Source organism: Podarcis cretensis (assembly GCF_951804945.1).
Source record: "Podarcis cretensis genome assembly, chromosome: 10".
Taxonomy (NCBI): Eukaryota; Metazoa; Chordata; class Lepidosauria; order Squamata; family Lacertidae; genus Podarcis; species Podarcis cretensis.
The window spans coordinates 11,349,651-11,376,518 of record NC_137179.1 but is presented as its reverse complement, the minus strand read 5'-3'; the positions used below and the strand labels follow the sequence as shown (position 1 = coordinate 11,376,518).

Genomic DNA, 26,868 nt, shown 5'->3' with positions numbered 1-26,868 from the left:
GCATCTGGGATGGGCGGCCTAAAAGGGCAACATGCTTGTATGACAAACGGCTCTTCATGGGCAATCAAGCTGTACAACTGTTCATTCATCAGCGCTGATGAATCCAAAGGCTTCCCAAAGAGAATTATACACAAACCGAACCAATCGCATCTTTGGCAGGGGGTGGGAGAGAGAGAGGCTGTAATGATGCAATTGTTTTCCACTCTCGAGAAAGTGCAAGGTCATATATCCTTATTTAAAGACTGGACACCCCCTACTAGTCTTCCTCCAGCCCCAGCTGGAGCCAGCAAACTATTCTTTATTAATTGTGCATATAGGACATGTGCAATCCCTGGAAAGCATCAATCTTTATAGCTGCTTGGACCATCCACTAAGTTACATTTCTGCATTGTGATGAGATCTCATAACACGATTGCTAAGGCAGACTGTATACAAGAGTTACTGCTGATACAGCTCGTGTTCTTTAATAGAGGGGAGGGGGGAAACCCAGAGTGAATGCAAAGCTATTTATCAAAGCCTTTTAAAATATAATTCTGCATCGTTTTCAAACAGAGGCATAGTACTTTTTAAAAAAGGAGAATTATGGGCTTCCCCTCACCCCACAACTCCAGAAGGCAAGATTCTGAAGGAACAATTTTACACGATTCTCATCCTTCAATGGGTGAGTTGAGGAAGTATTTCCATAAACTTAAGTGACAGCCAAAACACCACCAGATTCAGGTAATAGAACCCTGGTGTTCCAAGATGGTTATCAGCAATATCTTTTCTGACTGATTTGGAGGGGCAGCAGTAAGAATGTATAAAGCTGAGAGGAACACAAGCGGACATTTGTGCATTGACAGATCTTCTCAAAAACTATTTGAGAGCGTCAACTTGGCACTCTCCTGGGCGAAGGATGGGTAACATAACAGCAACAAAACAAAACAAAACAAAACAAAACAAAACAAAACAAGCAACTGTAGCACATACCATTGAGGCTCCGAGTCAAGCGAAATGGTCGATTTCGGAAACTCACCATTCCCAACAACAGACACCATGTTCTAAATTTAGGATTATCCGAAACTGGACTGTGGAAGCCATCAACGACGCATGTGTATTATGCACAATGCATATGACAGAGAGGCTCACCCATACTAAATATGACACCCCCACCTCGGCAACACATTAATCCTCAGCAGCTGAAACAGATGGCTATTTCATGAATAGTTCATCTCAAACGCTCCATCGGCTAAGAAATCTACAGCCCCAAGAGAAAAATTACCGGGGAGGTGGGTGGGGCGGAATTAGGTGCAACAACTTTGAATGAATTCATAATATGGCCGGCACCAGACTATATGGGAAGGAAGTGGATTTCCATTCTTTTTTCTTTTTTTAAAAAATGATAGTTTTGAAGACCATGTACAAAGTTTTATTCAAACTTCTACCTTACGCACACTTTCCACTAAAGAGACGTACCACGTAGCCAGTGCTGCAATCTCATTTCCTCCCTTTTCATTATATAAATCCAGCATGGTCATATTCTTGTTTGCAAAGTTTGGCGTGATCCTATCATTCTTATTTCAGATGGGATTAATTTTGTTTTCCAGGAATGATGTTACGTTAGGGTCCAGATTTACTCTGTTGAATTTTTGCCTTTCTTTCCTAGAGAACCCAAAATACACTTTCTTTTCCTTTCCTGATGTCAGGCAATGATAGAGCAACTGGAACTTTAAAGATCAAGTGGCAAGGCTGAAAATTAACCAAATCTGTTTCCCTTCATGAAAATCTAGCATGCACATTGTCCAATCAATCTCTCTAGCCTTTCCATCCCTGTATACAAGAATAATCTTCCTAATAATTAACACTAAATTTACCATGCATCCGCCAACACGGGCAAAATTGTCCGTTTTAATTTCCTTCGTGCTCTGTCACAAAAACTGACCACATTTTCCCACATATCCAAACAGTCTGCATCTGTGGCTAATTTATTTTTAAGTGCATTTTCTTTCTTAATCTGAGCAGGTTGTGCCTTACCCCCCCCCCCCCCTGAACAAGTTGAGATTTCTAAGCAGGAGGCAAAATATCTGTATAGGAATTTCCACTGGATGTGAAGAGAGTGCCTTTCTTAAAAATAAAATAAAACAAAACCCCGCAAGGCTCGGCACTGCATTTCCCCACATGAAATAAACAGAATATAAATCATACTTAACGGGTCCCTGCTCTACAGCTACCATTAGCCGCCCCCCAGTTTCCCTGATAGAGAATGTTGCAGATCAAACACAACGGAGGGTGTGGGGGGGGATGAGTGCAAGAAAACACACACACACACACACACACACATTAGAGACCACAAAAGAATTTTCAAGTGACGAGAGAGAGGAAATAAATCCTTACTCTGCTACACAGACACTTCTAGCAGCAAGTCGGTAGCCTCAGAGAGAGAGAGAGAAAGAGAAAGGGAGGGAGAAATCCAGGGCTTTTGTTTATACCATCAAAACCCTCCAGGGGGAAAAAAGCACACAAAATACAACCATCTAGAATCTCGGGAACTGGCTCGGTCTGAGGTTCGGATGCTGCCGGGCAGCTGAGTCGGTACTTACATTCTGTCGGAAACTAGCAAGCGGCTATCAACCATCATCTCCGGTAGAAAATCCAGCTTGAATGAAGAAGTCATCTTCTTCTTCTTCTCCTCCTTCTTCTTTTTCTTCTTCTTCTTCTTCCTCTTCCCTTTCCTCCTATGCACACCGTTCTGGTCTGGCAAATAAGAATGTTCCTCTTGCTTGTCTGATTCAACAACTGCACTGGCCAAGAGACAGGCAAGGACAGGTGCGGGAGGCCTCCCGAAGGCAGCAGTCAGAGTCGGCAGTTGTCACATTCTCTCCCCCTCTTGTTTTCCTCCAATCCCCTCTGAAATATACTGCTGAGGCAACTGTCTATAGAGCGCCAGGTGCTGAAAACGGGGGGCGGAGCCACTTCCCCACTGCAGCTAGAATTTAACCCCTGCAAACCCGGGCAGAGAGCCTCGGCAAAGAGCTGGACGATGCACGCTCGAAATTGTGGACAGGCTCGGTTTGTTTTAAAGGAGCTTTTCTTTTTGGGGGTGGGGTGGGGTGGGGGAGAGAAAAGGCAGCCAGAGGGCCAGCCTCTCTCAAACGCATAAGGAATCAGTTTCTGGATTTCCAAACCGCTTTTGTTTAACTCACTCAGGATCCTGCTAAACTGCTTGTTGTGGCGACGATAAAAAGAGTTTTAGAAGGGTTTACAAAACAAGAACCGCCACAAAAAAATATCCCCCTGTTGAACCCATGGTCTGTTTATTTGGGCCTCATCCAACTTCTATTGGTTTCTCTGCACTCTGCAAAGCAGAAGCAAATTGCATTTAAAATAACCCCCATCTATGCAGGGCAAAGAAACAATCTGTTAACAAATTCATAAAATTAGCTTTGGGGGCTGAATGGGCTAAAGTGTTTGGCTCCTTGCTTCTTTAGCCAAGGAGATCGATAGACAAATAGACAGATAGATAGATTATAGAGAGATGGATAGATAATAAAAACGCAAACATGGAAAGGTGATTAATCGTCCGATGGCTCTGATATTCTCAGGAACTCTCATAAACCTTTTAGAATAAAGCCCTTTCTGATATCTGAGAATATTTATTTTACAGCATCCATAATGAATCCAGATGGGGTTATGGGGAGAAGGGGAAGAAATCATCTTATGGGTGGGGGGAAACTTGCACTATGAAACCAAAGCAGTCAGGACTATGTGGAAAAGAGAGAGAAAGAGAAAATAAAGACCCTCTCATATTTTATGTATTTATGGCTCTGTGTCCAATGGGCTAAAATGCCGATTGAGGAACTGATACCAATCCCCTAGGAATTTGAAGTATGAAGTAGTCTTACACCAGTCACTATAACAAATGAGGCACTTTTACAATAAGGCAGTAAATGTTTCAAGGCAGATGTCACCCTCATTCACATGAGTTCAGCAGAACTAACTTTATGCAATAAAAAGCACACTTCTCATTTTCATCAAACAACTGTACATTGATCCAGGGACCTCAGTGCTCTGTTCAAAAGACTTGAAACTGATCATGAGGCTATGCAAAAACTTCAGAAGGAGCAATTTCTTACTGCTGGGAAATATCCAATTACGACATTCTGTTTGCACAACCGATCCACTTGTGCAAAAAGGACTTCTTTTCCTTCCCCTCCCCTCCGAAACCCATGTGCCCCCAAAATCTGCTCTGGGAGAGACCGAGGGAGAATGGGGAGCTGGAGGGGGTGAGAAAAAGAAGGGGCTCTTGGTGAGATGCTGGATCTCATCCACTATTTCCTTCCTTTTTATTAGTTCAACATATTGCAGCACAGATCTTTAACATTTAAAAATAATAATAGCGCTATCCAGAACCGTAGGAATTCAAGCTAAATCAAAACACAATATCGGCATCACTGCATTACTCTGCCCCAGCAAACAGATCTATACATTATGTATTAGATTTTCCACAGAATATTCTCCAATTTCTATATTGGCATCTTAACATGGCTGAATACAATTATCGGGGGGAGGGGAATGACTTGCCAAATGTTCTGGTTATTTCTATGCCGTTTGGCACCCGTTTGTTTTGATGTGACAGATCAGCATCAGGTGTGATATCATCGCGGATGCCTAAATAAAAAGTCACGAGGATCGCCACAGCCAATCCAGTTGAATAGCAGTGAGGGCAAATGAGGCCGAGGACAGTGAGAGCAAAGGAGGAGGCAGAGCAGAAAGGAACACAGAAGAAGTGAGGGGAACAAAAGGGACCGAGCGGCTCCGAAAAATACAAGTGTCTGCATGAGTATTAGTTGCTGAAAGGAGCAAGATACAAAACTAGGTCAGTCGTTTTAGCAGAGCCCGTAAAATATATTAGAATATATTTATATACCCACACACATTTATATACCCACATGCAAACACACACACACATTAATTTTATTTTTCAAAACTTGTATGCCGCTTAACTGTAAATGAAACCTCTAAGCCAGGGGTAGGCAACCCAAGGCCCGTGGGTCATTTAATCGGCCCACGAGCTGCCCCTGAACTGAGCCGCCCACTTGGCAAGTCCCTGCGTGCTGCGCTAAACCAGCGTGGTGCAGGGACTCGCTTCCACAGCACCGGAAATCGCATCTGCGCATGCGCAGAAAATGAAAATTATGTCTGCGCAGATGCAGACGCAGGAAATCGTGGGCGCTTACGCACCTGCGCAATCCAGCCCACAAAGGGATCTCTGCTGGAGTGAACCAGCCCAGGAGAGGTAAACCTTGCCTCCCCCTGCTCTAAGCAGTATAAAATATACATTAAAATTATTAATAAAATCAACATTAAAAACAAGTTTATGAAAAAGCAGAATGAGTAAGATTGACATCTAGAGTTCTATACAGTAAGAGGAAAGAACATATTAAAAACACACATCTGCTTTACATGTCTGGGTGGGCTGCCCAAGGAGATAAGTTTTTGGTGGGTGTTGAAAAAAATGCAATGTAGGTGTCGGCCTAAAGTCAATGGGCAGGGAGTTCCACAGTTGAGGAGCTGGCACACCAAGAGATAAGTTCCTCATAAATGCCAAATGGATGCTATGTGACACTTGTAATACATATGTAGGTATGTACACCATAGGTCAACTCAGAACTAATTAAATATATGTTGACCTCTTAGTGCAACTATACAGTCTTCAAAATATCAGCTTTAGCAATGGCTGAAGATGGAGCAACACAGATGTTGGAAGAGGCTTGTTCTCTGTTGCTCCAGAAGGCAGGGTTAGAAGCAATGGTTAGAAATGGCAAAGAAGCAGATTTCAGCTAAACACGGGGAGAAAATTCCTAACAGCAAGAGCTGTTGGGCAGAGAGAGGAACAGAGACTGCCTCCGGAGGTGGGTGGCCAGTCCTTCACTACAGGCTAGACAGCCATCTGCTAAGGATGCTCTAGTTGCAACAGTGAGGTCCCCCAATTTCCCTCCCAATGAAACACTTGAACATTACTGATGGTACTGGCAGACCACATAATGATTTTCCTGCCTGCTACAGTAGTTGTGCTGTGAACAATGCTGCTGCGTGATATTCAATTGCATGTTTATTGCTTCTCTAATTTCTCACGTTCCATTTTATTGCATTACAACTTGCATCTTAAATGACAGAAGCAATAAAAAAATACAGTTACAATCAATGTGAATATTTAATACAGGCATGCCGCAGAGCCCCTGAAGGAAGCTCTCAGACCACTGGTGGTCCATGGTGGATCCCAGTTTGGGAAGCCCAGATCCAGGTCACCTCCCAATATCCTTTCCAACTCCAGAATTCTTGGTTTGTTTCTATTCCTCTCTTTCACCCTCTTCTAAATGTGCAGTGCAGTGGGAACTAAGCAGTGATAAGATCCATGCTGCTCCTATCAAAAGTTAAAATGTGAGCTACTTCGCCCTATTTAGTTTATCCACGTTGCACCAAAGAACCTGCGGCTCCACAGAATATTGTAGGAACGAAAGACAGGTTGCTTCAAGGAGCTTACAATATGAATTTTGTCAGTGTGAAAAACAGCAATGTGGGGAGGGGGTAAGGGAAGGAACTGCCGAGGGTATCAGCAGTGGCTGTGGAAGCTGCTTGGGCACCTGGGGAGACATGCCCAGGGGCGGGACGAACCCTCCATAGGGGTGGGGCGCACTGCAGGGCCTCTGGAATCTGCCTGTCTCCTCCCACTCAGCTGCCCTACAGCTGGGGGGGAGGCAGTGGGCGGACCGTTTGGACAGCGCGGAGCCTATGCGTGCTCAAACCACTGCCTCTCTACCAGGAGAGACACATGGCTTGGATGTGCTGCAGGCCTCATGGTAAGTGCCGCCCGGAATTTTGTCACCCCCCTAAGCAGTGATACCCGGGGTGACCCACACCCACCGCACCCCCCCTTCCTCCGCCCCTGGGTAGCAGCGTTAGAGAATCTGCCTTGCATGCAAAAGGTCCCAGGTTCATGTTAAGCTATAGTTCCATTCCACCTTAAAAGGGTCAGGCATGACTGTTGTGTATCACATGCCTGTTTACTTCCAGCACAGTCTGCTGGGAACTTCCGCTGTATGTTGCTTTTGCTATACTGCTGTTTTGCTGGACACGAAGGGAAGCAAACATATTTTCCTGAATTATGCTGAATAAAATGCTGTATATACTGCTTGCACATTTCTCTGTCCGCCTCTTCTGCTATGAGAAGATTTACACACTCTGCTGACAGAGCGAGCACGGGTCTCTAAACGTATCTGAGGCTCATGTCTCTAATTGATGCTGTTCCAAAGGAGACCGGCTGTTGAATGGTGGCTGGAGACAGCTGGGGGCCTGCCTGATGCCCCCATCTCCCCGGCAGTATCCCAACAGTTCAATCCCGGGCATCTCCACATAGAGCTGACAGGAACCCCTGTCTGGAACCTGCAAGTCAGTGTAGACAATGCTAAGCTAACAGACCAATGTTGTTTTTTTTAAATAATATTTATTAAAGTTTCAAAAAAGTTACAAGAATAAAAGAAGAAAAAAAAGAAAAGAAAAAAGAAGCAAAAAAAACAACACAAAATACAAAAAAAGTAAAGCTAACAGACCAATGTTTTGACTCAGCTGCCTAAGCAAGCCTGCAACGTTCCAAGGGTTAGCCATTGCTGATATGGCAACCTAGACAGGCTAATTCACCCTAGTTGGCTGTGAAAAATATTCCTACAAGCTGATGCACACAATACAAGTTACCCACTTCATTTCACTACTGAGAGATAACTGCTACAGATCTCTCTCATAACTCACAGTCTTCCCACGGTAGTCAGGTGGAATCCAAATCTCTAGTGCAAGAGATGGAAACTATCCTTATTAACAACCAGTACCCAAACATCGCTCATCATATGCTGGTTCCCAAATGTGAAGTGTCCTAGGGTCATATATCTGATTTTTCCTACAGTCATATTTATGCATCATTTCCTGGGGAAAGGACCTTCTATACCCCAGCCTGAAATTGCTGTGGCGGTCACATGCTTGTAGCAATGCTCGCTTGCTTGCCTTATGAATTGAGAAACACAAAATGTTTATCAAAAAGATCCATCAGATATACACACAATATGCAACAGATTTCTATGCACATTCGTATGTGGGTTCTGACCAGTGGGAATGGGCAAGCCTGCCAATTTTGGTTTCTCTCCATTTCTCATTTTTCCTATCCCCACATCAGTCCCCACATCAGTTTCTGATTTTCAGTCCCCATGAAAATCCAACAGCACATGAGTAAAATATGCATTTTTATGAACATTGTGCCCTGGTATATGTCTTTTGGTAGACATTAATTGGCTGGAAAACTGAATTGCAAAATTCAGAGAAATGTGGATTTGAAGGATACCCGTGCTTCAGTTTGAACATTGTTTTAGAAAGGTCTAATTAGGTAAGCATGTCTTTAAATGCAAACACAATCAAATTTCTTTCCCATCATTAGCCCTACCTAAATATGAGGTCCTCCCCCTGCTACTCAATCAGCATGTTACTGTTTTGTGGGGAAATCCCTATATATACAAAACTAGCAGACTAAGAAGAAGTCTAAGCTCTTCTCCTCTAACACCAGGTTAATTTCATATATGCTACAGATATTTAAGGGACATGGGTAGCGCTGTGGGTTAAACTACAGAGCCTAGGACTTGCCGATCAGAAGGTTGGCGGTTCGAATCCCTGCAACGGGGTGAGCTCCCATTGCTCAGTCCCTGCTCCTGCCAACCTAGCAGTTCGAAAGCACACCAAAAAGTGCAAGTAGATAAATAGGTACCGCTCTGGCGGGAAGGTAAATGGCATTTCCGTGTGCTGCTCTGGTTCGCCAGAAGCGGCTTGGTCATGCTGGCCACATGACCCGGAAGCTGTACGCCGGCTCCCTTGGCCAATAAAGCCAGATGAGCGCCACAACCCCAGAGTCGGTCACGACTGGACCTAACGGTCAGGGGTCCCTTTACCTTTACCTTTACAGATATTTATATGGAGGAACAGCCAACTGTGTATTGCCCCAGCTTATTCATTTCACGTTTCACATTATTTTAGAGAAGGTGAGGAACCTGTGTCTATCTAACACAGGCATAGGCAAACTAGGCCCTCCAGATGTTTTGGGACAACTCCCATCATCCCTAGCTAACAGGACCAGTGGTCAGGGATGATGGGAGTTGTAGTCCCAAAACATATGGAGGGCTGAGTTTGCCTATGCCTGATCTAACAGTTGTTGAAGTCTCACTCCCATCAGCCGCAGCCAGCATGACCAATGGTCAGAGGGTTGATGGGAGTTGTAGTCCAACAACATCAAAAGATTCTGCACCCATGATTTATAAGTCTGCAAGGAAGTCCTTTCCTTGGTCTTACATCTTTATGACTAATATTCTTTCAACACAATCTCATGCATATTTTCTCAGGAGCAAGCACCACCTGGTTCAATGGGTCTTACTGCCATCGAAAGTTGAGTGTGGTTAGGACTGATGTCCTAGCTTATGCAGACTTACAAGGGAGTAAACCTCACTGAATCCAGCGGCTAATTTAGCAGCACTCTATTTTGCCTTGGTCAGACCACAGCTGGAAGTACTGTGTCCAGTTCTGGGCACCACATTCTAAGAAGGGAAATTGATAATCTGAAACATGTGCAGAGAAGGGCGATCAAGATGATCAAGGGTCTGGAAATGAAGACTTATGAGGAACCGGAGGGAGTTGGGTATGTTTAGCCTAGATAAGAGACTAAGAGGACCATCTTGAAACATCTAAGGGGCTGTCACGTGGAAGATGGCGCACACTTGTTATAGGACCCAAACCAATGACTTCAAGTGACAAGAAAGGAGATTCTGACAACACATCAGGAGGAACTTTTTGGCAGCAAGAAATGTTCAACAGTGGAACGGACTCCAACAAGAGGTGGTAGACTCTCCTTCGTTGGCGGCATTTAAGCAGAGACTGGAAGGCCATCTGCCAAGGATGCTTTAGTTGAGATTCATGCATTTCAGTGGCTTGGACTAGATGACCCTCAGGGTCCCTTCAAACTCTACAATTCTACTCTTCCAGGTAAACATACATAGGGCTCTGCTGTTAGAATAACTTCTTCTTACAGATATAAGAATGAAGAATCCTAATTCATACACAGTGCCTCTTTCAAATGAAACATTCTTGGTGTGCTCACCCAAAACATACAGTTCTTTTTCTCTTGGCAAATACACATTTTGTTATGAAAAAAAAAAAACGAACAATCAAGCTATCTTTCTGCATATTTTCAGCACTCCATGGTATATCTAGTTCCCAAAAAGTGTTAAATTAACCAAGCATATGCAGTATGGGCATAAAATGAAGTTTAAACCTAGTGAAGAAAAATCCAGCATATGCTACAAAGGGTCACTCAATTTTGTACCAGAACAAGGCAGCTACTATCCTTCTATGCCTAGAGGAGATGCCGCAATACAGCTGCATTAAACCCAGTGCATGCCCTCCAACATTTGTCAGATGTGATTAGGTCTACTTTTGTTCTATTTTATGTGAATAGAGTAGCAGTTCCTTTTGTTGGAGGGGGAGAGGAGATTGCAGAATGAGCTGTTCCCTCGAGAATCTCGTTACTGGATTTCTATTTGCTTAGAATCTCCTTCCCTTTTGCTTACTGCAAAACGCCTGCAAAAGCGGCTTAGAAATCAAATAAAGAATGTATTACACACACAGCACATGCAATCATGAAAATCAATCAGCAGAAATTGCATAAAACAGCAGTAACCTCATTTTTAAAAATGGCAAAAATACTGCTGAGCTGAAACCATGGAAAGCAACTGCCTATGTCTGTAGGAGCAAGCTCATGGGTAGGCAAACTAAGGTCCAGGGGCTGGATCTGGCCCAATCGCCTTCTAAATCTGGCCTGCGGACAGTCTGGGAATCAGTGTGTTTTTACATGAGTAGAATGTGTGCTTTTATATAAATGCATCTCTGGGTTATTTCTGGGGCATAGGAATTCGTTCACCCCTCCCCCAAAAAATATAGTCCGCCTCCCACAAGGTCTGAGGGACAGTGGACCGGCCCCCTGCTGAAAAAGTTTGCTGACCCCTGAGCTAGATGGACTACTGGGTTGATTCCTATGTCTGTAGAGCAGTAGAGGGCATGTTTTGTACACACAAGATCCCAAGCTCAATCCGTTCCAACTCCAGATTCCTGTCTGAACACTGGGAGAACCTCTGGCAGTCAGTGTTGACCAGCTACACCTGCTGAAGTGCCATCTTCTTCACAACTATGGAAGGTGCTGTCCTGTCCTCCTTTTGCATCTTGCCACCCTGTTTGAGATTTTACTTTCTTGGGCTCCATGATCACTGCAGTCGGTGACAGCAGCCACGAAATTAAAAGACGCCTGCTTCTTGGGAGAAAAGCAATGACAAACCTAGACAGCATCTTAAAAAGCAGAGACACCAACTTGCCAACAAAGGTCCGTATACTTAAAGCTATGGTTTTCCCAGTAGTGATGTATGGAAGTGAGAGCTGGACCATAAAGAAGGCTAATCACCAAAGAATTGATACTTTTGAATTATGGTGCTGGAGGAGACTCTTGAGAGTCCCATGGACTGCAAGAAGATCAAACCTCTCCATTCTGAAGGAAATCAGCCCTGAGTGCTCACTAGAAGGACAGATCGTGAAGCTGAGGCTCCAATACTTTGGCCACCTCATGAGAAGAGAAGACTCCCTGGAAAAGACCCTGATGTTGGGAAAGATGGAGGGCACAAGGAGAAGGGGATGACAGAGGACGAGATGGTTGGACAGTGTTCTTGAAGCTACCAGCATGAGTCTGATCAAACTGCGGGAGGCAGTGGAAGACAGGAGTGCCTGGCGTGCTCTGGTCCATGGGGTCACGAAGAGTTGGACATGACTAAACGGCTAAACAACAACAACAACCCTGTTTGACCCTCCAACTGCACCCTGTTTCCACCCCACACCCTCAGTACAGATATTACAGCAAACCAAGTGGCACATATTAGATATACAGCAGCAGCTGGTATGGTCAGTGTAACTATATCTTGTAATACAGAGAAGTGGGAAACTAGACCCAAACACCAAAGAGGCTTCTGATTCTCAAATTATGTGGCAAGCCGCTTTTGAAACCAAGCTGAGTTTCAGAAGCTGCTTTCTTTACGACACACAAGTCTGCTGCTTAGAGACAAAGGGAGGAATTCAAGACAGAACACTTCTGAATGCCATTGTGCCTGATTTAAACATTTCAGCAAAGCTATTTCCCCCTAGTATAATGCATTTTTGTATGCTATTTTCATACAAAATATACATACTTCATTCCAGTATGCACTGTTGTACACACTCCTTGGGGTGGAGAACTGCATTGCAAAAATTTGGGGAAATGCAGAGTACAATGGATTGCTATGTTTTGGTCCATGGATGCTTTCGAGAAGTGCAGATTAGGTAGGTTCACCTTTAAATCTCCTTCCCCATCCCAGGGTTTAGCAAGCCGTTATCCCAGCTTCACTGACACTTCTTGGTTTGTTTCTTCCACCTATGCCCGAGGAGGAGCAACTGAACCCATGTTCTGCTTGTGCACAATAAACCATGGTTGGCGAGCAACTCAAAAAGCACAAGAGAATCTCCTTGCTGGATCAGAATGAAGGTGCATCTTGTCTAGCAGCCCCATGTTCAATAGGACTCGCAATACAGCCTTGAAGTTACCAGCGCACGAACTGCAAAGCCTGCCTGCCCCTGTCCAGGAACAGATGTAGCTGGGGGTGAACCAGACAATGCTAGCAGAAGGCAATCCAAGCCACAGAAGACTCTTAAACCTTTAGTAATCAATAGGTGCCCAGGAACACTCCCAAGCCTACCGTGGGTTATTGTGCAAGGAAAGGACAAGGTGCCTGCTGCCTGATCCTGGTGTGTTTATTTTAATGACATGAAAAAATATGTGGGTGGGTGGGGGGGAAACCCTAGTAAGTAGGCATAGTTTGAGGGCACATAAGGGTGGTCATGGAAGATTCCAGAAAAACCCTTTAACACTAATCTCTTGGCATTTGGTTTCTTTATCTCAGCACACCCACCGAAGTTATCTGGGAACAAATTTTGCAGGAGCGCGAGGGGAAGGGAATGTAGCAGGAGGGGGAGGGAAAAGTCATTACAACTTTCTCCAGATGGACGCCGCCACCTGATTTGTGATCAGAGGCCTCCACGGTGGTTAATCCAGCCTAGAGTAGAGGAGGATTAACATTCAATTTTCCCCCCTCAAAAAAATCAAAAAAAAAAAATCTTGTGACTGCAGAAAGGGCAGCTTTTAGCACTTAGCAGCTGAAGGAGACAAGAGCGCAATGGAGACGAAGGAATGAAGACATTCGTTTAAATAAGAAGCCTGCATTGTGTCGTTTTAACCCTCTACAATCTTTCCATTCAGTTCCATATTTTCCTTCCTTTCTGTTTCTCTCTCTATCTCTCTTTCCCCAGGAAATGGGGCGGGGGAAGGGAAAAATGATTCTGAGGCGTTTTGGTCCATTTTCCTCCCAAGGAAATAGGTCAGAAGCCTAGCTGCCTGGCCTTGTTTTCCAGAGGCCATTTCTGGGCCCAACAAAGGCCTTCTCAACTAGGGTAGGAATGAGCACGTGAACATGGCTGAAGGGGAAAACCTCCCTCCCTCCACAAACACGTAGCGGGAGAATCCCGTTGCAAATCAGCCGACGACGATTGGTGCCTTTGCTTCTTCCCCACGTGATGCAGATGCTGGAAAGACGCTTTGCATTGTTTTGTTTCAAATGTACGGCATCTTGAAATATTTATTTTCTCTTTAATTACATCTGAAAATTACCGGGAGAAGCTGTAAGGGAAGCCCTCTTACTGGCTTAAGCCTTCTGAGCAGTTTGTTAAATTCTAGCCTCAAATCCCTTGAGGGAATAGTGGATTCAAAGGAGCTTTTAATCATACTACAAGGAGGGTGAAGTAGTATGTAAGTAGGTCATAGTGAAAGCATTACAAGTGCACAGGTTATTGCTTTTAAAAACACACACACAATTAACAGTGTGGTACACTCCTCAGAACACGCCTGCTTGCGCCATTGCAAAAGAGGGAGAGGCAGACCTGGGAAAATACGGCAGGGCTCAGTTTGAAAGCAAAAGGAGAATGGCATTGCTCAGAAGAGCATGAAGATCCATTTATGGTGATGTTGCTCAGGCCTCTTGCAGCATCTGAAAGACCACCATCGCCCGTCAACCAGCCTACAAAGTGGGATCTTCCTCAGAGGCCCCTCCCAGGAATTTTCTTGTCTCTGGAAATGTCAACCACAGAGAAGACCCTTTTCTGTGTGTTTATCAGAGCTTCGAAAGTTAGTTTTTAAAACGAACCAGTTCAAAATACGGGCTCAGAGTGTCTAAAAGATGAACTAATTCCAGTTCATGTCTGTCATTTTCCCCCCCCAGAAGAAACTAATTCACTTCATGTTCTGTTCATCCAAGTGTTCCCTGGCAACTCCACCTGCCCCCCCCCCCCCCCAGCATTCAGAATGTTACAGGCTGCTATCACCCAAAGGTCTCCAAGTGACTTATAACAAAGAAAAATATACAATATATAATAGCATAGGGGAGAAGGGGGGGGGAAGGTTGCCTCTTGAGACAAATGGATGCCAACAATGCTAATCTGCATAACAAAATCAAGTGCGTCAGTATTTTCATTCTCTTCCGTTGCTGGATGTGTGTGATTGTTACATCACATGTCTGTGTTTACATTCCATGCTCAGCAAGTGTGGGAAACAAAAGCCAGTCCTATCTCTTCCGTTGTGTTGTACTTTTGTACTTCTCTCTCTCTCTCTTGGAGAAGATGTGAGAGGACACCATGATTGCTTTGAGAGCCAGTGTGGTGTAGTGGTTAAGAGCCAGTGTGGTGTAGTGGTTAAGAGCGGTAGACTCATAATCTGGTGAACCGGGTTTGCTTCCCCGCTCCTCCACATGCAGCTGCTGGGTGACCTTGGGCCAGTCACACTTCTCTGGAGTCTCTCAGCCTCACTCACCTCACAGAGTGTTTGTTGTGGGGGAGGAAGGGAAAGGAGATTGAGACACCTTAGGGTAGTGATAAAGTGGGATATCAAATCCAAACTCCTCCTCCTCCTCTTCTTCTTCTTCTTCATCCTGTATATATTGCTTAATAAATTACTTAAATGCCACACCTCATAGCCTCACCTTCCAGCTTTACTCTGCTGTTTTGAGTGTGCACATATTTTCGGATATGTGTCGCTGCTGTGCAATGGGATTGAAGAGTTATGACCGTCCCGTGCTGTGTTCCAGAGGAAGACGCCTGGAGAGATTTGTCTCAATCTGGGGGCTGTGTGGTGCCCCCGGCACTTCCGACAGTGCCCTGTTTCTAAAACCTGTGGTTTGAAGTGCATAATCAGACATTCCTTAATTTAAACCTCGGACAGTTCATTGTCTACAATGAACTGGGGGGGGGGGAAGCATCTTGACTAAGCAGTCTATTTATCTTCTCTTTTCGGATCAATCAATTATTTTGATTGGGTTTGGAAACATGTGTTTGCTGTGCCCCATCCGTATTTAAAAGCCTCTCCTGTTTCCAGATAAGCATAGGTTGTGGGGTTTTTGGGGGGGAGTAGTTATATTTCCAGACAGCTCTCTGCTGCAGCTAGTTCTATGGGTAGGTGCAGGGCAAGTTAGGCCAAACTACAGTTCTTAATGAGCAATAAGATAGTGTGCAAAACACTATCAGGACATGTGCAACTGGGAAGGAACTCTCTGAATGACATGGTTTGGGGCTAGTTGACCTTTTGGGTCCCTTCCTGCAGTATAATTCTACAATTCTCAGAGAGCAGATACCCCTTTTTCCTGAATGCACACTAAGAAAGCTCCAATATACTAAGCCAATTCTGAATCGAGTCAAGTGTAGTTCAACAATCACTAAAGCCAATAAACCCTGAGCTGTCCACAGGGCAATTGTATATTCACCTGCCTTGCTTAACTCTCCCTATCCTGCTTACAGACAGGCGCGGTAATACAGTTTAAGAACCCCCTGGCCTAGACAACCTGTTTCAGATGCTGATTGAAATTGCATATATACAAGAGGGTTTTATTTTATTTCCCCCCAGTTCTAGAGCTGGCTGTTATCTTAATTAATGATTGGCAGAAGTAAATGTTGCTCAAAATTAACGCAGTGAAAAGGTGACTTGAATTAAAATTTGCTGTGGCATTCCGCTTCGCAGGGGGAGGAAAAGTTACGGCAACTTGGTTGCTATAGCTTTAACCCTTCTCTCTTTTTGCTTTTGCGCAGATGAAAAGATCATTTCATCGCAGTGTTCTGCAGCTTGCTGAGTAATAGCTCAGCCTTTCCCAAAACAATTAGGCAAGATTCTGAGGCAAAATGGAAGCTTCTTTAACAGCTGACTTCACACTATAAAGATAATTTCTGGAGGTACTTGGCTATTCAACCAGACATTGGGCTTATCCAACCTTGTTCTTGTCCTACTGCTTTCCCCTGGGGGAAACCACTCTTCAGTGCTCAATTGTAGCAAACAGCAAACAATACTTGAACTGAAACACAGCTCATTTTTGAAAGTTCCACTTCTTTGAATTTTGCAATGCAGTTCTCCAGCTAAGTAATGTGTGCAGAAATTGCACATAGTAGGGTGATGTGTGCATAAAAATGCATTTATTAGTGGAAATAACATGTAAACAAGTGTATTAGAAGTAACGAGCACTAAAAATCTGATGATTATTATTTTTTTTAAAAAAGTCACAAACTGATTTGGGGAACTGAATTTAAGATTGGAAAAAATGAGAAATTGAGACAAACGAAAATTTAAAGATTTGCCCACCTGAAACTGAAGCCAATATGATTTATAATTCACTGTTTGTTGACAATCAAACTATACAGGTAGCTGCAGAGCTCCACAGTACCCATGGCAGATGCCTCCTCAGCTCCTGTCCCCAAAGGCTTCTTCTCTACCTGAAATACAATTATTTATCATCTGGACCCAAGAGAAGAACACCTCTGAGAAGCTCCATAAGGGCTTCCAACAACTTCCATCCCACCATTGACTTGAGCTTCAATCAGGCTATGCAGTAGGTTCACTGTTAGGACACAACAATGGAAATACAGTATATAAGCATCGCCTGATACTAGAGATGCAATAGCAGGTGCAGATGCCTAAATGCATTCGCAGAGTACACTGCAAAAAACTTAGTCTACGGTCTTTTATCCAACCTCGTTTGGTCTATTTCCATGGACTGAGGGATTCAGTTTTGTTCCAGTACCTTGGACAGGGATGCAACTTGAACTATTTACATCAAGTATTCATAGAAAACCATAGAATTGTAGAATTGGAAGGATCATCTAGTCCAACTTCCTGCAATGCAGGAATATGCATCCTCGTACAGGGATCGTACCTGCAACCTTGGCATTATCAGCACCACACTCTAACCAACTGAGCTATTCAGGCAGCTATTCTTAAAACCAAGGAAATGAAAAATTCTGTCCAGATGGACCAATGTGAGTCTCACCAATGATCTGCCGTCCATCTCAGAGAATGACACTTATTGGGTACAGGCTTTGGGTGTTTGGTGCATTATTGCTTACAGACAGTTTGCTAATCTACAAAGGCTTCTCAACATCAGCAGTGGACCTCCTAACAAGCTGAAGAAGACCAGACCCTACAGCAAACCCTGATTCCAGCTCTGGTCCCACATCTAGTCAGGCAACACAACTGCAGGACTTAATAGCACCAGACATACCATCAAGGTCTCATTCGTTTCTTCATCCTGCAATGTGATATCTGCAATCACCAGCCATTAGTGCTCTCTTGCTGCTTACGTAAGATAGCAGGTCAGTGACTAATTATAGGAGGGTAGATTTCAGTTGAACATTAGGAGAAGCATCTTAACGGTAAGAACAGTTTGATGATTAGGGTGACCACTTGCTTGTTGTTAAAAGGGCAGAAAAAGGAAATGCATCACTACAAAAGCGAACAGAAGAAGGCACAAGATTTACATATGTTGATTTTCTGCATATAGCTGCAAATTTAGAAATAATTACTGCAACTGAAATAGCAAGTAGTGGAGAAGTTCAGGTTACCTGGACGACAGTTACTAGTGAACATTGTGGTGGGGCACTGTGGCTCACCTGACCTCTGGTTGGTTTCCCTGCTTCAGCTTACTGAGAAGTAGAGAGTTACAGATAGGTAACCGTGTTGGTCTGCTGTAGTCGAAACAAAATAAAAAAATTCCTTCCAGTAGCACCTAAGAGACCAACTAAGTTTGCTATTGGTATGAGCTTTCGTGTGCATGCATTCTTTGTGTATCTGAAGAAGTGTTTATGCACACAAAAGCTCATACCAATGACAAACTTAGTTGGTCTCTAAGCTGCTACAGGAAGGAACTTTTTAATTTTGTTTCGACTACGGCAGACCAACATGGCTACCTACCTGTAACTAGTGTTATAAACCAGAGTTGGATCTGATAAAAGCTATCCAGTGCAGTCAAGTATTAGTAAACCATATGGTTTTTTATTTTGAGAAGTAGAGAGGGAGAGGTGAGGCAGTGGCAAGGTTGGCACACTCTGAATGCACAGGTGAGGCAACCTGACACACCTGTCAGTGCTTTTGCACCATGCCAACCTCTCCACTGCCTCGCCACTTACCCTCTACCTCCCAGTGAGCATCGGCAACATGACCTACTGGAGGTCAGGTGAGCAGCACTGCCCCATCACGGTTAGCGCCACCTTAATCTGTTGTCCCAATGCCACCTGTTGATGGTTTGTCCTGCTCTCTCTTATGGTGTGTGTGTTAATGTTTTGATCACACTTGGATCAGATAGTGAAGGAATGTTCTCTGTACAGCAGGAAACATGGCCACCCAGCTGACAATGGAACAACTGATGTAGATGAATGGTGGGCTTTCTATTTCTGGAGGTCTTTAGGCAGGGGCATTCTAGCTGTGTTTTCCCTGCACTGAGCAGGGATTTGAACCAGGTGGCCTTCGAGCATAGCTATCAACGTTTCCCTTTTTTTAAGGGAAATTCCCTTATTCCGAATAGGATTCCTCTCAAGAAAAGGGAAAAGTTGACAGCTATGCCTTCGAGTGTTCCAACTTTATGGTTTGTTTGTTTACTCTGCATGCCACCTTTAGCGTGGTGATAGGAGAAAATATATCAAACAAACAAAGATTGTTATTGAGTGGAACAATCATAAAGACAGGATTTCCAAGTTCTAAAATGATCAGAAACTACATACATTTCCCAGTAGCTTACGGACTATTATCAGTACATTCCCACCAGATGTTTAAGCACATTTTGAGTACATTTAAAGAGCCTTCCCTCAAAGAATGCTGGGAAATGTAGTTCTACCCCTCACAGAGCTACAATCTCCAGCACCCTTAACAAACTACACTTCACTACACCACGAAACTACACCATTGTGCTTTAAATGCATGGCGCAGATGTGACTTATTATCACAAACATATATAAACATTTATTTATTTCGACTTATACAGCAACTTTCAGTCAAAAGGGATCCCTGAGGCAGCCTCCGCTCCTGTTTTATGGAACACAAATTAAAAACCAAGCAGAAAAGAGCCAGTGCACAAGCACGAACAACATCATCAACAAAACTCTAAAATGGCAGCTAAAGACAGAAACTGGAAATAAACCGCACAATAATGAACTAGTTAAGAAGCCATAATGAACTCAGCACCCCCAAAGGCACTCTGAGGCAATCTAGGGAAGGCAACTGAATGCAACAAACAAACTGACCTGGCTAGTATTTTAGCCTCTTGGCCAGCTGGTGCATTTGCTTGTATATCAAAGCTATATCACTGAGCTGATTATGGGTGGTTTTATTTTTATTTTTTTAAAAGGAAACACCAGGACAGTTGGAGTGTATGGCATGCTTGTATGCACCAGCCCCAAGCACAGCTTTCTAGTGTGGAGATATTGAGGGCCAGTCAGTGTGAGGCATATAGCTGCCCAAGGCAGGGTGGCAAACGACATCTAACTCTCTGCCACGCACCAAGGGGCAAAGTGCGGAGAAAGTAGGTAGAAAGACATTTTTCTCCCTCCCTCCCAACACTGGACATGATAGACATTCACTGAAGATGAATGTTGAAAGGTCCAGGAAATACAAGTGACATTTACCATTGTTATTACATACTATATTTGTACCTCGCCCATCTGATAATTCATAGAATCATAGAATCATAGAATCATGGAGTTGGAAGAGACCACAAGGGCCATCGAGTCCAACCCCCTGCCAAGCAGGAAACACCATCAGAGCACTCCTGACATATGGTTGTCAAGCCTCTGCTTAAAGACCTCCAAAGAAGGAGACTCCACCACACTCCTTGGCAGCAAATTCCACTGTCAAACAGCTCTTACTGTCAGGAAGTTCTTCCTAATGTTTAGGTGGAATCTTCTTTCTTGTAGTTTGGAGCCATTGCTCCGTGTCCGCTTCTCTGGAGCAGCAGAAAACAACCTTTCTCCCTCCTCTATGTGACATCCTTTTATATATTTGAACATGGCTATCATATTGCCCTTAACCTCCTCTTCTCCAGGCTAAACATGCCCAGCTCCCTTAGCCATTCCTCATAAGGCATTGTTTCCAGGCCTTTGACCATTTTGGTTGCCCTCCTCTGGACACGTTCCAGTTTGTCAGTGTCCTTCTTGAACTGTGTACCTCGCCACTCTGGGTGGCTTCCAGCAGGTACAAAAACACAATAAAACTTCAGCCATTAAAAAACTTCCCTATAGAGGGCTGCCTTCAGATGTCTTCTAAAGGTTGTATTGTTAGTTTTCTCCTTGACAACTGAAGGGACAGAGTTCTACAGGACTACCGAGAAGGCCCTTTGCCTGGCTCCCTGCAACCTCACTTCTCTCAGTGAGGGAACTGCCAGAAGGCCCTCGGAGTTGGGCCTCAGTGTCCAGGCTGAATGATGAGAGTGAAGGCACTCCTTCAGGTGTACAGGGCCTGGGCCATTTAGGGCTTTAAAGGTCAGCACCAACACCTTGAATTGTGCTCTGAAATGTACTGGGAACCAATGTAGGTCTTTCAGGGCTGGTGTTATATGGACCCAACGGTCTTCTTCATACAGCTATAGAATTTGCCTCCCACCAGAGGCGGTGAGGATGTCACCAATTCTGATGGCTTGCAAAGAGGATTCATGGAGGGTAAGGCTATCAGTGGCTACTAACCACAATGTCTATTTCCACTGCTGGAGGCAGCTTGCCTCTGAACGCCAGTTGCTGGCAACTGCAGGTGGGCAGAGTGCCTTTGCAGTCAAAGCTTTGCTTGAAGGCGTCCCATAGGCATTTGCCTGGCCACTGTGAGAACAGGATGCTGGAGCCAAGGGGCTTTTGGCCTGATCCTGCAAAGCTCCTCCTATATTCTTACGAGTCCAAGGTCAGCTAAGTTATTCTGGGCCGTACCTGAGCCGTAAATAAATAAATAACCCCAGAAGTGCCCCTCTCCTTCTCTGACAGTAATCGGGGAGGGAAGAATAAACTAGGTAGCTAACGTGAGTGGCACTGTGAGTTAAACCACAGAGCCTAGGACTTGCCGATCAGAAGGTCGGCGGTTTGAATCCCCGCAACGGGGTGAGCTCCCGTTGCTCGGTCCCTGCTCCTGCCAACCTAGCAGTTCGAAAGCACGTCAAAGTACAAGTAGATAAATAGGTACCGCTCTGGCGGGAAGGTAAACGCCATTTCCATGTGCTGCTCTGGTTTGCCAGAAGCGGCTTAGTCATGCTGGCCACATGACCCAGAAGCTGTACACCGGCTCCCTTGGCCAATAAAGCGAGATGAGCGCCGCAAACCCAGAGTCGGCCACGACTGGACCTAATGGTCAGGGGTCCCTTTACCTTTAAGTAGCATAACACCTCAAATCTGCTGCCAGAGACTGCCACTCACTCTGTATAACAGTAGGACCGGCCCTGCAGAGTGATATTCATGCATGTGTGAATAAGCGAGCTCCTAAGAGGTTGGGGTGCGGGGGCTCATTAAGCCAGCCTCCACACATCTAAAGCAGTGTTCTTTCCTCCCTGCTCCTTGTGCCCTATAGAAGTGAATAGCACCCAAAGGTTCTGCCGCAGTTCCCTAGCTGTGAGCCTTTCGTAATTCTTAAAACGGGTTATGTAATACTCTCATTAAAAAGTAAATGTGGGCTGGAAAGCTGAAGACAAGTTCTTTGGCTCGAGAGGGATAAAGAGCTGGTGCTTCACTCTCTGCTGGAGGAAGAAACACATTTTGGAGGTTCTGAAGGAAGGATACAAATCTTTTGACATTTGGAACCAGGGAAAAAAAAAACCCTGTCATCATTCAGATAAGGAGGCAGTTGGAGAAAAAGAACGTAGCAAATGCAAAGATTGATTCATGCATTTTAAAATGTTGTGCTAATAGGTGCCCAGATATGTTCTTGGGAATTTCATGGAGAATGACTAACATGACAATCAGATTTCCTGTTCAGAAATTTTATTGGTGAGTAGCACTTGAGAGTCCCATGGACTGCAAGAAGATCAAACCTCTCCATTCTGAAGGAAATCAGCCCTGAGTGCTCACTAGAAGGACAGATCCTGAAGCTGAGGCTCCAATACTTTGGCCACCTCATGAGAAGAGAAGACTCCCTGGAAAAGACCCTGATGTTGGGAAAAATGGAGGGCACAAGGAGAAGGGGATGACAGAGAACGAGATGGTTGGACAGTGTTCTCAAAGCTACTAATATGAGTTTGACCAAACTGCAGGAGGCAGCCTACGACAGGAGTGCCTGGCATGCTCTGGTCCATGGGGTCACGAAGAGTCGGACACGATTAAACGACTAAACAACAACAACAGCACTTCATGGTGAAGTACCAGGGGAATACATGCATGCTGCACTCTATCTAAATGGCCAGAGTGAGGAGGAGGAGGAGGAGGAGGAGGAGGAGGAGGAGGAGAAGGAGAAGGAGAAGGAGAAGGAGAAGGAGAAGGAGAAGGAGAAGGAGAAGGAGAAGGAGAAGGAGAAGGAGAAGGAGAAGAAGAAGATTCCCTGCCCATCTGGCTGGCAGTCACTCTGGGTGGCTTCCAACACCAGAATAAATTGATTTAATTCCTTCAGGTGAACCTAGGAAGCTTTCTTATACTGAATATAACCATGGGTTCAGCTAGCTCAGTATTGTCTACAGTGATTGGCTGTGGCTCTCCAAAAGGTCTCTGGCTCAATGTCTGGGTAATTATGAAATGAAATAATAATAATAATGAACTTTACAAAACAACAACAACAGCACCCCACACAAGTAGAGCTGATGATGAAACCCTGGCCACCAATTGCCAAAATCCCATCTAGTCTAGTCTCCTGCTTCCCACAAAGTGGCCAGCCAGGGGCTTCAACGACAGAGCATCAGTTTCATAGGCACATGATCTCAGGATCAATCCATGGCTGGGAATGCTTGCTCCCTGAAGCCTGGAGAACTGGGTGCCAGTCAGTGAAGACAATGCTGAACTTGAGGAGCCTCTGGTTGGAGTCAGTGTAGACCAGGCTGCTCTAGGCCAATGCTACTGTGCGAAATGAGGACGAGAAACTCATGTTAAGCATGCCCACACTGGGGGCTATCACAGATGGATTTGGTTACATTTTACAAGCACTTAGCACTTGTTAATTTTTCTCTTTATTTACTCTTTCCCTCTTAACGAGGCACATGTTCAGCAACGGAAAATGACTGGCAGAGAAATAGCCTAGCAGAAGATGAAACTAATGCATGCGATCCGCTGCATTTGTGGAGTAGCGTCGTTTTCTTTCAGAACCGTCTCGGAATTGTTTCAATATGTTAATAATATATATATATATATATATATATATATATATATATATATATATATATATATATATATATATTACTTATATCCTGGCCTCCTCAGCCGAAGCCAGGCTCACAGCAGCTAACAACAGTAAAAGTAATACAGCATTCTAAACTCAATTCATTCTAAAATCAATTCAGAATCAAATTAATGGCAACTATTGGACTAGAGTTCTATGAGGATTACCAAAGGACCCCCCATCAGGCTGTGCCTTGGCCAAAGGCCTGGTGGAACAACTCTGTCTTGCAGGCCCTGCAGAAAGATGTCAAGTCCCGCAGGGCCCTAGTCTCTTGTGACAGAGCGTTCCACCAGATCGGGGCCACAGCCGAAAAAGCCCTGGCTCTGGTTGAGGCCAGCCTAACCTCCCTGTGGTCTGGGACCTTCAAGATGTTTTTGTTTGAAGACCGTAAGGTCCTCCGTGGGACATACCAGGAGAGGCGGTCCCGTAGGTATGAGGGTCCTAGGCCATATAGGGCTTTAAAGGTTAAAACCAGTACCTTAAACGTGATCCTGTACTCCACCGGGAGCCAGTGCAGCTGATATAGCACTGGGTGAATGTGATCCCATGGTGAGGACCCTGTAAGGAGTCTCACCGCGGCATTCTGCACCTGCTGGAGTTTCTGGGCCAGTCTCAAGGGCAGCCCCAGTTAAGTTAGGGATGTTCATACCCCTTGCCTTTCGATGCAACCAATGTGCAAAAAATGGGATATTTTGGCATTGCATTGGCATGGTTGGGTCCAATGCCACATGACAATTTCTCATGCTACTCCCTGGGAGAGGGCAACACTGGCATGAGAAGCTACTGTCCCCTCCCCATACCAGTGTGGCTTCCCAGTTCAAATGTGAGCAATGCAAAGGGAGACCTGACCTTGCAGAAAATGGCACCAAAGCACATTGACAATGTACTTAGCCCAGTCGTTTCCAAAAGTTGTACCCACAGGGAAGACCAGCAGTCCCTGAAGCGTTGCAGATGGAGTCTGGGACATAGTCAAGCTTAGAGAAGGAAGTTCACATTCTAAGGCAAGCTGACCCAATCTGCTCTGTCTGAAACGATAACAATTACAGTGGTACCTTGGTTTAAGAACAGCTTAGTTTATGAACAACTTGGGTTAAGAACGCTGCAAACCCAGAAGTAGGTGTTTTGGTTTGTGAACTCTGCCTTGGAATAAGAACATGTTTCACTTCCTGTTGAGTATGTTCCATTTGTAAACTGAGTCCTCCCGCTGCTATGGGAAAGCATGCCTTGGTTTAAGAATGCTTTGGTTTAAGAAAGGACTTCCAAAACGGATTAAGTTCTTAAACCAAGGTACCACTGTAGTAAATTGATGTGATAAATGAATACATGAATGAATGAATAAAGTTGGTGGTTACTATGGAGAGAGAGAGACAGCGCCTTCATGGTGGTGGCACCTAGTTTATTGAAGAGCCTCCCCAGAGAAGCTCACCTAGCACCATCCTTGTGGTCTTTCCAGTGAAGACTTTTCACCCAGGCCCTTTCAACAACTTGCATTTTTAAATATACCAAGCTTCTCAATTTTATGATTCATGATGGATAGCTCAGTTGGTAAAGCGTGAGATTCTTAATCTCAGGGTCGTGAGTTTGAGCCCCACGTGAATCCTGCCTTGCATGGGGTTGAACCAGCTGATCCTTGTGGTCACTTCCAACTCTACAATTCTATGATTCTATGCTTTATTCTAAGGGACACGGGTGGTGCTGTGGTCTAAACCACAGAGCCTAGGGCTTGCTGATCAGAAGGTCGGCGGTTCGAGTCCCCATGACGGGGTGAGCTCCCATTGTTCGGTCCCTGCTCCTGCCAACCTAGCAGTTCGAAAGCACGTTAAAGTGAAAGTAGATAAATAGGTACTGCTCCAGCGGGAACGTAAACGGCATTTCCATGCACTGCTCTAGTTCGCCAGAAGCAGCTTAGTCATGCTGGCCACATGACCCGGAAGCTGTACGCTGGCTCCCTCGGCCAGTAAAGCGAGATGAGCGCCACAACGCCAGAGTCATCCGTGACTGGACCTAACAGTCAGGGGTCCCTTTACCTTTATGCTTTATTCTGCTACAAAGAACAAATGGAGAAAAGGCTATAGCTCAGTGGGAGAGTACCTACTTTGAATGCAGAAGGGTCACAAGTTCAATCCCGGGCATCTCCAGGTTGAGCTGGGAATGTGTTCAGTCTGAAACCTTGAACAGTTGCTCCTAGGCAGTACCAAGCTAGATGCATCCGTGATCTAACATGGCATAATGCAGCTTCCTGGTTTCTCAATTCTTTTTTTTTTGTATTTTTAATATTTTATTTTATCTCTTTATTTGTGAGCCTCCCAGTGAACATATGTTATTGGGTGACCATACAAATATAAATTGTTGATAAAGTAATAGTCAGCAGCATAAACATGGTTCACAGGCCAGGTCTGCTGGGTCTCACAATCTCCTGGTCAGAACCGAGAGGGAGCCCCTAAAATACCAGTCTGCAGTTACCCATTGTAGGCTGCCCCCCATAATTCATCTCCTGGGAGATCTTATAAACCGAACCAAGGGTTCCTTTAAGGCAGTTTGTAAACCATGGGATTACTCAAGTCATTGATGTAGCTGTGGACAACTTTACGTCTTCACCTGCCCACTGTGCTTAATTCCTCTTATTGCATTGGGCTCTGAAATACTAATATCATATGTTCATCCCTCAAATACAGTTGGCATGATTCAGCCAAATTTCCACCAATTTTGGTCATAAAGTTAAGCAACAGATTGTGTCTCCTTCACCAAAATATATAGGCACACGTGGCACAGTGGAAAACAGGTGGAGCTTAGGTTCCCTAGTGCACCCACTAATTATTGGGATGTGTGTATGAATCATCAAACATTATTAGCCAATCAAACTTGGCCTCTCCCAATTCCCCTTGGCTGTTTTCTCCCTTCTCCCTGCTTCTCTTTAATTCCATCAGCTCCAAATTAATCATCATAAACATTTTCATTAACTATAATGGCCACAAGTTGTTTAGCATATTATACTGCAATAATGTAACCGAATGTATTGTACAATTTTTTTTATTTTT

The 26,868-nt window shown here is 44.6% G+C and overlaps 1 protein-coding gene across 29 annotated transcripts in view; it reads right to left on the bottom strand.

The window, feature by feature from the left end:
- CELF2 (CUGBP Elav-like family member 2) overlaps positions 1–26,868 on the bottom strand; it is a 561,934-nt gene that overhangs the window by 343,013 nt on the left and 192,053 nt on the right. For 2 of the 29 annotated variants that reach the window (XM_079992638.1, XM_079992643.1), the window contains exon 1: positions 2,580–2,917. The exons of 23 other annotated variants lie outside the window; for them this stretch is intronic. In XM_079992638.1, coding sequence (XP_079848764.1) covers positions 2,580–2,653 — 74 coding nt within the window. In that variant the 5' untranslated portion in view covers positions 2,654–2,917. Of the gene's footprint in view, positions 1–969; positions 1,094–2,579; positions 2,927–26,868 lie in introns of those variants that run through there. 4 more of the 29 variants (XM_079992650.1, XM_079992640.1, XM_079992642.1 and 1 more) reach the window with 4 other exon arrangements.